This window comes from Canis lupus, chromosome 16 (assembly GCF_048164855.1).
Source record: "Canis lupus baileyi chromosome 16, mCanLup2.hap1, whole genome shotgun sequence".
Classification (NCBI taxonomy): Eukaryota; Metazoa; Chordata; class Mammalia; order Carnivora; family Canidae; genus Canis; species Canis lupus.
The window spans coordinates 12,811,759-12,825,752 of record NC_132853.1 but is presented as its reverse complement, the minus strand read 5'-3'; the positions used below and the strand labels follow the sequence as shown (position 1 = coordinate 12,825,752).

Here is a 13,994-nt window from a genome sequence, read left to right as displayed (position 1 = left end):
TTTGATAAAAATAGTGTCCTATTTTATATCACTTTGAAATGTTCTTTTTTCCTCAACACTTAGGTGTTTAAGCTTTCTCCACATAGTTTCACTCGTTTTTATGGCTGGTTAGTTTCTTATTTGTAAGTCTCCCCACCCCCCCATCTGTTCTCAGCTGGGAAGTTGCATTGTAGGCCCACTTTGTTTCCAGCTTCAAGGGTGTGAAGTATCAGCTGGCCGTCCTCTCAGTGCAGTTACATTCCCCAGTTCCTTCTTCTCTGACCTGGGGGCAGCTAAAAATTACCCATCTCTGAAACAGGCTCCTCTTCTGTGGGACGATGGAAGGGACAGCGTGTGCAGATACATTATTTGAGAAGGTCACAGTGTGTGCCCATAAGGTGGTGTCAGAGCAGCCGACGAGAAGGGGTGCCTACACCACCCGCGCGCCCCCGCAGCTCCCCATGGCCAAATGTACCTCCCCAGTGTGAAGCAGGCACATGTCCCAGCAGACCCCAGGGTCATAGCCTGAAGCCAAGGGGCAGAGCTACTGCCCAGCTGGCTCACAGGAGCAGGATACCACCTGCCAGGGCCCTGGCTTCCACCCTTCTGCCTGTGGGGCCTCTGACTGCCCAGCCCCAGCCTCCGCCCCATCCTGCCCCAGCCCTCAGGCTCTGCTCTCCTGCAGCTGGAGCGCATGCTGGAGAGCACCGCTGTGCGCGCCCAGAAGCAGCTGGTCCTGCTGCACCGGCAGGAGGGGCCCGCACCCGCCCGCACTGTGGAGTGGCTGAACATGCGGAGCTGGTGCTCTGGCCACCTGCACCTCTGCTGCCCACGCCGCGTCTTCTCCAGAAGAAGCATGCCCAAGCTGGTGAGGTCCAGGCGCTGGACTGGCCCCATGGGAAGTCCTGGCCTCCCCCACTTGCTCTGTGACTCAGTAGTGCATTTCCTCCCTGTTCCCTCTGTGGGTCTCTGTTGTCTGAGCTCCTTGGGCACTGGTGGGGGCAGCTTGCCTCTCGGTAAGCTCACACTTACTTGAGCTTAAGCTCTGGGAACAGGACCTGGGAGGTCACTGATGTGGCCGCTGTCCATCAGCAGGTGTCCATCTATGGGGTCATGGAGGGGAGGCCTGACAAGGACACACTGGCACGCATGGACCTCCACTGGGAACCTGGAGGGAGAGTTGCGGGCAGGGGAGGTAACCAGAGCCTGCCAAGGGGCAGGAGGGGAGCCTCCTCAGCCCAGGGGGCTTGGGGCCAGGTGCCCAGAGGCTACCCGCATGCTGTGGCCTGCCTGGCCCCACAGCTCAGTGGGCAGTGTCCCTGCAGTGGCATCTGTGCCTGGAAGCCCATGCTCTCTGCTATGGTGGGGTTGGGGCTTGGTGTCCCTTTGGGGACAGCTCTCTGGGGGCTCTGTGGGTGGGTGACCCTGCTGCCCACACTGGCCCATCACCCATGTGCCCCAAGGGCCTCCTCCCAGGCAAGCCTGGGCACCAAGGAGCTGCTAGGGTCAGTATGAGATGGACATTGCTGCACCTGGAGGGGCTCTGGGTCTGGAGTGGGACCGCAGCTGACTGTCTGCTGACTGCTCCTCCCACCCCCCAGGTGGAAATGTACCAGCGCGTCTTCCAGAGGCCCCCGGATCGGCACTCAGACTTCTCCCGCCTGGCTCGGGTGCTGACTGGCAACGCCATTGCCTTGGTGCTAGGAGGAGGGGGGGCAAGGTGAATTCCCACCCCAGCCCCACTGTAGCTGCTAGCATGTGTGCTTGTGTGTGCTTGTGTGTGCATATGTGTGCGCGCGCATGTGTACATGTGTGTACACATGCATGGGCATGCTGATGAAGAGGCCTCTGTGCATGTCCTGGGAGCAGTGTCTGTAGACAGGCCCAGCGCATGGCCAGCTGGTTTCCGCATGGGGTACAGGTCACAGCCAGGGCCTTCTGTCGGCTCTCCCAGGGTGTGATGGTTGCCCATGTGGTCGGGCTGTGTCTTTGCTAGAAGTGCCTGCTTGTCTGCCAGCCCTTTGTGCCACCTCTGAAAACTCTGTTCTTATCCTTTGCCAGTCTTTCCATTGGGCTCCGGGTGAGTTTCTTTACATTTTAATATACTTTGTAGAGTCATGGCCTGACATGCTTGCAGACCTAGTGCAACACCCTCGGTTCTCTGGGCTGTTGAGTCCCATAGAGGACATTCCCCTAAATGATCGCTGCCCTGTGTCTGTCACTCGGGCACTTGCCACCTTTCTCCTGAACTGAAAGAGGAATGTACTGGAGCAGTACAGCAGTACAGGAATCTCCTGGAGCAGGAGAGCAGCAAGGGGACCCTGCAGGGAGGTGTGTGCAGGTCCAGGTCTTCTGCAGGTGAACCGGATGCGCATGCAGAGGCAGAGCAGTGCCCCCACATCTGAGTTGGACCCCTGCGCCTCAGAGGGAGGGAGAGAAGGCAGGCAAGGGGCACCTGCGCTGGGTCCTGGGCTGGGGGTGCCCTGTGGGATAGAGTTCCTCATGCCCCCTCCTCTCTGGCCAAGTTCCCGAACCTCCCGAGCACCCCGCACACACACCCCACCCTCCCAGCCCTGCTGCTGCACTGGCCTCTCCCTGGGGCTGAGGAGAAGGTGCCTGGCTCAGCACCTCCCCATCCCAAGAACATCCCCCCCAGAGTGAGCTGAAGGAGGGAGGGGCTCGGCAGGACTGGAGCCCCTCAGCAGTGCCATGGGAAGGCTCTCCGTGGTCTCCTGCCTGTGGAGCCAGACCCGTGCTCACACCTGGCAAGTCACGGTGCAGCCTGGAGGCCAAAGAGGAACCAGACGCTCTGCTCTAGGAAGGGTCAGGACCATGCGGAGGAGCCTGTCTGAGCCCACTGACTGCACTCCCTACCTGGAAATCACTGGGGCCTGCGTCTGGCCTGAGTCCCTTATGGCAGGAGAGCGAGGTGCGCACAGCCCTGGCCTGGGTGGCGCGGCATGAACACTGCTTGAGCACCCAGTGATCCCAAATATTCTAGTACCTGAAAGCAGCCAGCAAGCCTGGAAGACCTGGTGACTTGCCCAATGTTGCCAGACTGAAGGGGAGACCAGGCCACTTCCTGGGGACTGGGACACTGAGCTGGCCCAGACCTGACCCTGGTTTGTAGGCTCAGCAGCGTGTTTAATGAAAATTTAGTTTTTGTCAAGATGATGCTTAGTTTAAAAGCCACGTGCCCCCCCCCCCCGCCCAAGGCTATCCTCTGCCACCATCCTCCCCCTCCAACACCAAGCCCAGGCCTCACTGCTCACCTGCATTTCCAAGCAGCATTTCTGTTCTGTTTGTTTGGCTCTTTCAGTTTTAGATGATTGAGCCCTAGTATATCTGTCTGTCCATCATCTGCCTGCCCACTATCTGTCCATCTCCCTGCTCGCCACTCACAGTCCCAGCTGGTTATCACTGGGTCTCTTCCTCCCCCAGCGCTAAGTCAGTTTGTTGCTATGTGTCCCATGTGTCCTTCCTTGTGACTGCCATTTGCTGTTTCTGGGGTGTCACCAGTTGGCACCCAGACACCCTCCAGCACTGGAGCGTCCATGTGCACACAGCCATCCAGGCAGCCTCTACTTCCCTGTGTGGGACCGCTGCCCCCCCCAACTCCCGCCACCTCAGGGATGCTGGGATGCCATCTGGAGCTTCCCTTCACTGTTACCTGGGACCTCGAGTTGTACGTCCCATGTTCAGCTCCATTTCCTGGACCCCTCATCTCCCTCTTTCCTGACACATTCCTGATCTGGGGCGTATTCCTTAAGGGATGTTTAGGAAGCAAAAGTTCTTAAAAACCCTGCGTGGCAGGAAATGCCCTTGGCATCAGTTTGGGGGGGAAGCCAAGATGGAAGTCATGTCCCCTGAGAATGTCTAGGGGTCCTGCTGTGGTGTTTGGAGCCTCTGGCACTGTGTCATTCCTGAGGCCTGCCTTCCCTCCGGAGGCTATTCCTGCAGGGTCTTGGCCACTGCCTTGGGGCAGGCCATCCATCTGCTTCGCCGGGCGGGCTCCAGTGGCCCTTCCAGATTTAGGAGTCATGGACTTCAGGCCTGGGGATATTCTGTGGTGCACCCCACGTGGGCTGGCCCTCTGTGCCCAGGGCTCCCGTGACAGGCGCCCAGGCGCTCCCTATCTCTCCCTCGTTTTCCATCTGTCTTTTTGTTCTGCTTTTCTGGTGATTGTTCTCAGATGGATCTTCTAAAATATTTCTGACGTCTGAGTGCTTTCTCCCTGGTCTTCCCTCTGAGTGCGAGGCTGGGAACTCAGAACAGGCGAGCAGGTGCCTTGCTTGCTGGCCCTTTCCACTTGGCTTGCTGCCCCGTCCACTCCACAGGCAGCTGGGTTTTCAAGGGGAAGTAGGTGTCCCTGCCATGGGGCTCCATGCAGCCTGCACCTGCGTACCGTGTCAGAGGGCGTCTCTCTGGGGCTGACGATGTCATGTGCTTGGCTGGGCAGTAGCTGCTCAGCCGCACTGACGTTCCCTCATGTTTAACGGCTGGTGTGTCTCTCGTCTCAGGTTCAGAGGAGTGGTTTATGCAGTCTGGATATGAGCCTTTTGCCAGATATACTTATTGCTAATTTTCCCTCTCCATCTTTGACTTTTCATTTTCTCCGTGGTATTTTTTGGATAAATAGTTTTTAATTCTGATGAAGTGTGATTTTCCATTTGAATGGTCATTGCATCTGGTGTCCTGAGTGCCCTGGCCTATGCCAGGGTCACCAACGTGTCAGCCTTCCCGGCAGCTCTGGGAAGCAGCATGTCCCTTCAGCCCTGACCCACCTCATGTTTCCTGTGGTGGTGCCAGCAGCTCTGGCTGAAGGCTTGCCCTGCCCCGAGGCCGTGTGTCACTGCGTGGCTCCGGTGTGACACGTCCATCCTTCCTGACACCACCACCACCCGTCTCCACCGCGTCGTGGTGAATCTTGACTTCAGGCACTGCAGATCCTTCCGTGTGTTTTTTGCCTTTTTCAAAATTATTTTTGGCTCCTCTAGGTGCTTTGCATTCCCATATAAATTTTTAGCATCAGCTAAGTATCTTATGGGATTTATTTTTTCCTGTAGTAAATGGCATCTTTTAAATTTCAGTTTCAAAGCGTTGTTGCCAGTACATAGAAACACAACTTATATTTGTACATTGATACCGTATCCTATAGCCTTGCTAAATTCACTTATTCTAGTGGCTTTTCTATAAAAGATTTTTTTCCCATTTCCTATATAAAAGTCATATCTTTTGGGAATTAAGGCAGTTTTTCTCTTTCTTTCCAAAATATGCTTATGTCTTTTGTTCTTTTTCTTGCCTCGCTACCCATGGAAGGGAAAGCGTTGGCTTCTGTCTCTGACTGTGGCGTTGGCTGCAGCTGTTTGCAGGCGGAGGCCGTGCCCTCTGTTCTCAGCTTGCTGGGGGAGCATCTGTACATCTGTTGAGGTGCTGAACTAACATTGGGTTTTACAGGAGAACTGACCTCGTGTTCTGGGGACAGACCGACTTGCCCACGATGTGTTGTCCTGTTCCTGTATTGCCAGACTCCCTTTGAACCTGAGTGTGCTTGTCTGTCCTTGCTTGAAATGCATGTAGGTTTGTGTGCTGGCTTCAGAGTTCTGTTTTATTTCCCCCTATTTTCTGAAGGGTTTTATGTAAGGTTTGTGTTACTCTTCCTTAAATGTTCAGTAGCATTCACTAGTAAAACCATCTGGACATACAGTTTTTTTTGTGAAGATTTAAAAATGAAAGGCTCAGTTATGTTGATGGTTATAGTACGATTCAGATTTTCTTGTGTCAGGTTTGGCTAGTCACGTTGTTCTAGGAATGTGTCCATTCTGTCTGCATTTTCCTACTTACGTGTGAGGTTCACACCTACCCATCATGTTTTAACTGGAGTATCTGCAGAGTAGCCCCTCTGCACGCCCGACACCCCTGCCCTCTGAGTCCATCCTCTCAGCTCTGTGTCTTCTGGTTCCTTTAATGTCCGCCCTTCACTGTGTTATTTCTGTAAGTTGAGTTGTTTGATGTAAACCGTTGTTTTTCCCCCCAAGTCCTGGGGAGTAGGCCCTGCCCTCAGAGGACGGGGAGGCCAGCCCCCTGCCCCTGGGGAGGCAGGTTGCCTTCTGTTCTCAGGCTGCTCCCAGGTATCTTGCATCTTGGGTTTCCGGGAATATGGGAACAGTCTTATTCTGGTTTGTGCTTAGACTTGGTCCTGCTCCTTCAATGTGAGGCTTGAGGTCGAGGTTGGTGCCTGCAGACCAGCATCTCTCCAGGCTCTGCTCCTGCCCACTACCCTTTCTGGGCTCCTCCGCTGATCCTACACATTCTCTCCACATGGACGGACAGCCGTCCCATGGAGCAGTCTTCCTGGCCACCCAGAGCACCCTGACCCTCAGCCAGCAGCTTCTGCCCTGCATCTGTTCAAGGGGTGCCCTGGGTGTGCCTGGGCTGCTACTCCCCTGCTGAGCACATTCCTTGTACCAGATGCCATATCTCTGCTTCGCAAGTTGCCACTTGGCCCCATCCTAGACTTTTCAGTTTTATCCCCAGGGGTCAGTCTTGTCTTTAATTTCTGGACTTTTGTTTTAGGCTTATACATAAGTATTCAATTTTTTTGTGGCAATATTCAGTATTTTCTTTGAATAGTGTTAAAATATGCATGCTGTAAATCTAGTGTTTTAAATATTTTAAAATGTGAAATTGGGTGGCGTCAGGTGCATTCACAGTGTTCATCACTAGAACTTTCCATCTCCCTGCACTGAACCTGTGCCCCGACCGCCCCATTCTCCACTCTGTCTGTGGGTTTGACCCCTCCAAATCCCAGCGTGAGGAGAGCCCTCGTCCTTCTGTGTATGGCTTCTTTCACTCAGCATAAGGGGCTCCATCCGCCCCCATGGTGACTTCATCAGGATTCCTTTTCCTCTCTAAACCAAGCAGCATCCCTCACAGTGTATGAGGTGCTTCGCTGACTCGTCCACCCATCGGGCACGCAGACCCTGGCACTTTCTGGGCCCAGCTGCTCTGTGCCGGGTCGTGGGCCCCTGGCTCCCTCTGGGCCCACCTCTCTGTCCTTCTGGCTGTGGCCACGTGGCCTGTTGTCCTCCGGCTGCTCCTGACGGGCACCATCTATGAGAAGGCTCAGGTGATGGCTTCGATCTGACCCTGGCTCCCCGGTCCCTGTGGGGGCTGCTCTGGGTGCCCTCCGTCAGCCCCGGGGCTGCTGCCTCGAGGGCACTGATCAGGAGCCCTCCTGGTGGGCCATGGTATGTTGGCCACCCTGTTGAGTCTGCACATAGCCTGTTGAGCTTTGCTGCTGCTGAGGCACTGAGAGGCACCCCGGTGGCATCCACAACCCCCCCCCCCACACACCCCGACTAATGCAAGAGGTGGGCACTGAGGAGGAGGGGGCGGCTTGGGACCACTGTCTCGGGCGCCTTTTGCCAGCACATGCAGGATTGTGTGCCTGGCTACAGTGCTCACTCCTGCTCTGTGCTCCTGGTTGGCGTAGAGGCTGTGCCCAGGTTGGTATCATCCGGGCCCTGGCAGAGTGTGGCATCCCTGTGGACATGGTCGGAGGGACATCTATTGGGGCCTTCATGGGTGCCCTGTACTCCGAGGAGCGGAACTACAGCCAGATCCGGATCCGGGCCAAGGAGTGGGCTGAGGTAAGGGGCCTCTGCTGTCCACAGGGCCAAGCGCCAGGCCCCTGGTCGCAGTTCTGCAGGGCCCTGGCTTCGGGTTTGTGGGGTGGTCGGGGGTGAGGAGCCCAATGAAGTAAAGATATCAGTGTTGGGGGTCGGCTCTGGGTGGTGCCTGGTCTTAATTTTATAAAGGTCACTAAGGACAACGTGGAGAGGTTGGCGCCATCAGAAGGAAAGGTTAATGGCACCTGTAGTCCTGCATCCCACAGGGGAGCACCCATGCCTGCGAGGGGCAGACAAGAGCCAGGGGAAGGCCTAGGCCAGAGCCCTTATTGGGGTTTCTGCAGGAAGGGAGGAGGGCAGGGTGAGCAGCTTCCCATGGGTTGGGGTGTAGGGCTGTTCCCAGCTGGCCTGACCCTGGCTGATTGCGGCAGGGGGTGAGAATTTGATAAAGCAAGTCCAGGTGTGGGCTCGGGACCGCTATTTGCGAAGACTCCCCAGCGGCGAGCTCCTGCCTTTGCTAAGCACCAGCCAGCTCTGCAGCAGCAGTGGCCTCTCCCGGGGTGCAAAGACCCCCATGCAAGGGCCCTAGGGACAGAGAAGGTGGGGGGCAGCGAGGATGGCTGGGAGAAAGGGAAGCTGCCCACTGGGGCAGCTCCATGGGTGGAGTGGAGCATGGTGAGGTGGAGCATGGGGGGAGCTCACTGCCACCCTGTGGTGTGGTCTGCACCTGTGGCTCCCTTGTTCTCATGGAGCAGGACAAAACCCTGGCTAAAACTCAGCAGGGCCAAAAGTATTCGAGTTTTCCTTCTAGAAAGGAAGTTGGTCCTGTTCTGTAGCAGAAGCTGTCAGAGCAGGTTCTGTGCCCCACCCACGTGGCCCCGCAGACACTTCAGAGACACCCCTCAGTGGCCACTCCATGAGGGCTCCAGGGGCTAACGCAGCTCGTCACGAAGGGTGGTGTCAGAGAACAGGGGGTGGGAGCCATGTGCTTCAGCCTCAGCGTCAGCTGCATCCGCTGCAGGTGTGGGCATGGCCAGGGGCTTTGGGCCTGATTGCCCCCATTGTCCTCGGTGTGCCTTGGGCCAAGGGACCCTGCAGAAGGCCACTCTACAAGGCAGGCAGGCTGTCCCTCTCTCCCTACCTGTCTACAGGAGCCTCTGGTCTCTTGCCATGCCAAGAGCCACCAGGTGGCCTCTGCAGGCTCTGTGGCACTAGACAGGGGCTCCTTGAGGAGTGCCTTGCTAACTGCAGAGGACCCTGAGTCGCTGCACAGGTGTTCCTCTGCTTGTCCTGTTCCTCTCAGCGTGAGCATGTTGGGGGGCAGCTCACCCTCGGCTGGGGGCCCTCCCTGTGTATGGCCTGTGTTCTGGGCTCTTCTGTCTCAGCTTTTGTTTGCACAGAGGCAGAGGACCTTCCTCTCCATCCCTGCCCCTTAAGAAGTCAGGCAGCCTTGAACCCAGGCGTTCTGGGGGCCAGGCCAGCATGGCCTGCCCGTTACCTGTCCTGCTCCTTGCAGGTCTCAGTGGCCCCATCTTCACTGAGTAAGGGTGGGCCTCAGTCCCACAGAGAGAGAAGACTGGGGGCTTTGGCAGAAAGGGCCACTGCTTCCCAGACCCCGATGAGAGCCGTGGTGGGATGTGAGCTGGGGCGGGGCAGCTGGTCACTCACCCACCAGTGTTGCCCTGGACTGAGCTTTGTCCTGAACACCCCCCAGACTCCCACCTGAACAGGCAGTGAGAGCCAGGTGTCAGTGAGCATCTTCACAAGACCTCTAGGCATTCACTCCCCCCAGAGATCCCTCAGGATGCTGTGTCCCTGCTCCCTTTCTGGGCCCCATGGGATCATCCAGGGCCTGTGCCAGCAGGTGGGGGGGTGCCCCTCATCCTCTGCAGGGTTCTCATGTGTGCCCTGCCCACTCAGGACATGACATCCATGGTGAAGACAGTGCTGGACTTGACCTACCCCATCACTTCCATGTTCTCGGGAGCCGGCTTTAACAGCAGCATCTGTAACGTCTTCAAAGACCGGCAGATCGAGGTGCTGCCCCAAGCAGGGACCATCCTGAGCCCCAGCTGGAGCCCACAGCCAGCCTGAGCCTGACTTGTGTCTGGACACTCAGCATCCTCCCTATCCCCTCAAGCCACTGGGCCTCCAAGGCCGAGGGGGGGCCCTTCTGAGTCCTGCCCTCCCCTTGCAGGACCTGTGGATCCCCTACTTCACCATCACCACGGACATCACAGCCTCGGCCATGCGGGTCCACACGGATGGTGAGTGCCTCGTCCTTGGGTTCCCTTCATGCAGGCCCAGGCGTGCATGGGGCACAGCCCCTACTCGGGGCAGAGTGGCTCAGTGGAGGGGTATTGAAGCCCCAGCACTGGGGGGCAGGCAGGCAGAGAGCCTGGTGGCTCCATGAACCAGAGGACACACCAGGGTGACCCAAGGAGGCAAGAAGCTCATGGAGACCTGAACACAGAGAGGAACTTGCTATGAGCATGAAAGAAATGGGCAGGGACATCACCAAGAGTCTGGAAACACCCAGAAGCCCAAACTGGACACAGGTGGAGATAGCTGTGTGGGCTGAGAGCAGAGAGGAGTGAGGCAAAGGGCACACTCGGGGCACCTGTCTATGCCTTCAGATCAGCAGGTTCTGGGAGACGCGGGCTGGGCCCCAGGAGGCCAGGGCATGGCTGGCAGCCAAGGGCCCCTTCCAGGCCAGAGTGGTCTGGGAGCCGAGTGCATGTGTCTCTTTGGAGGTGAGTGGGACAGGGGTGCTCACAGAAGGCTGTGGCCAGCCCTGTGTTCCCTCCAGGGACAGAGCCTCCCTGTAGAGGAGGAAGAACAGAAGGTACGTCTGTCTGTTCAGGACAGGTGCCGTCCAGCAGACTTCAGGACCCCACATTTGCAGGGCTCTAGGGGTAGAGGGCAGGGACCCACTGTGGGCAGCGAGGGCCCCCCTCCTGCCCCTTGGCAGGCTCCAGTGACCTCCCCCATCCCCCAACTCCCTCACAGGCTCCCTGTGGAGGTACGTGCGTGCCAGCATGTCCCTGTCAGGCTACATGCCTCCCCTCTGCGACCCCAAGGATGGACACCTGCTGATGGATGGCGGGTATATCAACAACCTGCCAGGTACCACCGCCAGTGGGGGTGGTAGCACACATTGTCCTCAGAGTGTTCTGGGGGAATTACAGGGCTCAGGGGACCCAGAGAACACGTGTAGGCACAGACATGCCCTTGTACACATGCTTGGGCACTGTGTGCTCCCAGCATATGGCTGTTTGTCAGCTTAGCAGCGCCCAGGACAAGGGCCAAGTAGAGGAGCTGAGAGCAATTAGGTCCCATCTGTGCCCACAGCCGGAATTAACAGTCAGAAAGTGCCAGGTTTGTTGTGGGTGAGGCCCCTCCATTGGGCACACCTGTCACCTGTTGGACGGTTCTGAGGCTGCCCCTCTTCGGGCCCAGGAGTGACACTAGAGACAAGACCCTCTGGCCCTTGCAGGCTGTACCCCGTCCCTGCTCCAGGCCCTGCTCCCCTGGGGCTCTGCATGCCTGCCCTGGGGGGTGACCAGGACTGTCTTCCACCAGCGGATGTGGCCAGATCTATGGGGGCAAAGGTGGTGATTGCCATCGACGTGGGCAGCCAGGATGAGACGGACCTCACCAACTATGGCGATGCACTGTCTGGGTGGTGGCTGCTGTGGAAGCGTTGGAACCCCTTGGCCACAAAAGTCAAGGTCGGGGGCATAGCTGTGCCCAATGCCCAGGCTGCCAGGTGTCCCCAAGGTGGACAGCGTGGTGCTGCCCACACACCTCCCATGGGCGGAGGAGGGTTGTAGTGCATTCTGGCCTCCAAGGCCAACGGGGCTGCAGTCATTTGCTCACTGTCCTTGCCAGGGATCCTGCCTGGACCAGCTCTGCAGAAAGGGGACAGGCCAACTACCACCAGGATACATCTCCAGGAACCCTGGCTGGGCGCCTACCCTCCTCCCAGGCCTAGCAGAGATGTGCCTCCCTGTGGGAGAGGGGAGGGAGAGGGCCAGGGCACGAGACACAGGCAGCTGTGCCCCTACGGGGTTCCCGGGGCCATGTGGGGACTGCAGAGCCACGCTCAGATGCTGTGATGGCAGCAGGTGTTGAACATGGCAGAGATCCAGACACGCCTGGCCTATGTGTGCTGCGTCCGGCAGCTGGAGATGGTGAAGAACAGCGAGTACTGTGAGTACCTGCGTCCCCCCATCGACAGCTACAGGACTCTGGACTTCGGCAAATTCAACGAGATTTGTGTGAGTGCAGCTGGGCTGTGGAGGGTCTGTGGGGTCTAGAGCCTGCCTGCCCTCACTCCTGGGCTCAGAAGTGGGGGCTCCTGACGCTTGGTCCCGGGGTTGCTGGTGTGTGTGCAGGAAGTGGGGTACCAGCATGGGCGGACAGTGTTTGATATCTGGGGTCGAAGCGGTGTGCTAGAAAAGATGCTACAGGACCGACAGGGGACAAGCAAGATGACAGCGTGTGACGTGAGTGCCCAATTTGCGCCCCTGCTTCCCTTCTCACCTTCTGGGACTAGTCCTCTGCCTGCCTCGATGGGCCTGAGACATGCAGGGCGGCCTGTGGTACTTCAGCACACCCTCTCAGCCGCTCAGGCCTCTGGCGCTAAGGGCGGGGGTGGCCCTGTCGGGGATACCTCTTAGCCTCTCCCAGAATCCCTTCTTTTTGCCCCCCTTTGGCTCTATGCTGCTTGTGGTGGAAGAGGATAGGGGTCTGCTCAGGCCTCTGCTCATCTTCCATGCCCCTGCCCCAACTCTAGGGGTCTGGGAACCTCAGCAGGCTGGGATCATAGAGGCTTGCAGAGAGGGGGCTGTGGGCCTGGCCAGGCAGCCAAGGGCTGTGGTCTGGGGGACCAGGCCACATGTCTCCTCCATCTCGGCCCCCCAGGTCCTCACCTGCCCCAATGCCTCCTTCACTGACCTTGCTGAGATTGTGTCACGCATTGAGCCCGCCAAGGTAGCCACAGTGGATGGTGAGTTGGACACTCAGGACACACACCTGCATAGCTGAGGGTGGTGGTAGCCACGTCTCCTAAGCCTTGACACGCCCGACAAGCTGCCCTAAGCCGCCAACCTCCCTGGACCTCCTAAGCTGCAGGGGACACCTGGGGCACCATGGCATGGCCCCTGCCCTCAGGAGTCGATCAACATGGCCCTCCCCTCTGCCCAGATGAGTCTGACTACCAGACGGAGTATGAGGAAGAGCTGCCAGATGGCCCCAAGGACGCCTATGCTGACTTCCAGAGTGCCCCAGCCCACCTGGGCTCAGACTCGGTGAGCTGCCCAGCCCCACCTTTGCCCCTAGGCTGAGTCAGCGTTCAGGGCTCCAGGCAGGCATCTGCCCCGTCCCTGCTGCCCTACGGCGGTGCAGAGCCAGACAAACCTGGCCCAGGTTCAGCCCTCCAAGCTCACTCCCCATTTATATTGTGTGGTCTGCCTCCAGGAGGACGAGCCCTCGTTTCGGCATCGGCGCCCTGGTCTAGCTTTGCAGAACTGTCCTGGGACTCCTGCTTCCCCTAACACTCTGACCTAGAAGTCTCCACTTGGATGCACCCCACAGCAATGTGTGCCGCAGGCCTCCTTCAGAGACCCTGGCTCCTACCGCTCCTGGGAGGAGCTGCCAGGAAGACCCGGCAGGGGTCCAGGGCCCCATGCACCACTGAGCCCAGCATATCAGGCTGCTTTGGGTGGCTCTGGCCTGCGTGCGCCGGCAGCTTGTGGTGGGGCGCCGGGTCCTGGCACCCTCTGCACACACAGCAGTCCCCAGGGCTGTGCCCGCCTCTTCGGGGCTCCCAAGGCCTCTGAGATGTTGGAGCCCCTGGTGCATCCACTTTGTGTGTCAATAAAGGTAGATCTGATGGTGTGTGGACGTGTCCGTCGTCAAGGCCCCTGGGGCAGAATGCAGCAGACGGGTCCCAGTGGAGCCAGGGAGCAGCCCTGGCCCCCATCACTGCTCCACCGGCGGGCGGGGGCACATTCATGAGTGTGGCCTCGCCTGCTGTCCTCCGAAGTCACCATGTGGGGACCCCAGGCACCCCTCTGCTGGGGCTTGGACCCTCCAGCAACCACTGGCCAGACAGGCAGGACACCCTGGGTGCGGCCTGGGGCTGAGGCGCCCCGAGCTGAAAGGCGTCCCCGCCTGATGTCTCGGGCACCTTTCCCGCGGAACATGGGCTGCTCTCCTAGGCTGTGTGCCGCCCATGCCCGCTCAGGTCGTTAAATAGCGCCACGGAGTGCTTTGTACAAAAGAAGGGACAGCTCTGGCCCTACCCTTGGGGTCCGCAGCCCCCGCAAGTCTCTGGGGGGCAGGGAGACCCCTGGCCCGACGGCCCAGGACCTTGAAGCC

General features: G+C 58.4%; 1 protein-coding gene across 6 annotated transcripts in view; it reads left to right on the top strand.

Moving 5' to 3' along the window:
* PNPLA7 (patatin like domain 7, lysophospholipase) overlaps positions 1-13,511 on the top strand; it is a 64,677-nt gene extending 51,166 nt beyond the window's left edge. For all 6 annotated transcript variants that reach the window (XM_072778879.1, XM_072778878.1, XM_072778883.1 and 3 more), the window contains 12 exons: positions 665-847; positions 1,581-1,699; positions 7,475-7,631; positions 9,531-9,647; positions 9,808-9,877; positions 10,620-10,736; positions 11,193-11,341; positions 11,738-11,890; positions 12,008-12,118; positions 12,537-12,621; positions 12,819-12,922; positions 13,092-13,511. In XM_072778879.1, coding sequence (XP_072634980.1) covers positions 665-847; positions 1,581-1,699; positions 7,475-7,631; positions 9,531-9,647; positions 9,808-9,877; positions 10,620-10,736; positions 11,193-11,341; positions 11,738-11,890; positions 12,008-12,118; positions 12,537-12,621; positions 12,819-12,922; positions 13,092-13,181 — 1,455 coding nt within the window. In that variant the 3' untranslated portion in view covers positions 13,182-13,511. The remainder of the gene's footprint in view (positions 1-664; positions 848-1,580; positions 1,700-7,474; positions 7,632-9,530; positions 9,648-9,807; positions 9,878-10,619; positions 10,737-11,192; positions 11,342-11,737; positions 11,891-12,007; positions 12,119-12,536; positions 12,622-12,818; positions 12,923-13,091) is intronic.
* Positions 13,512-13,994: the final 483 nt, after the last annotated feature.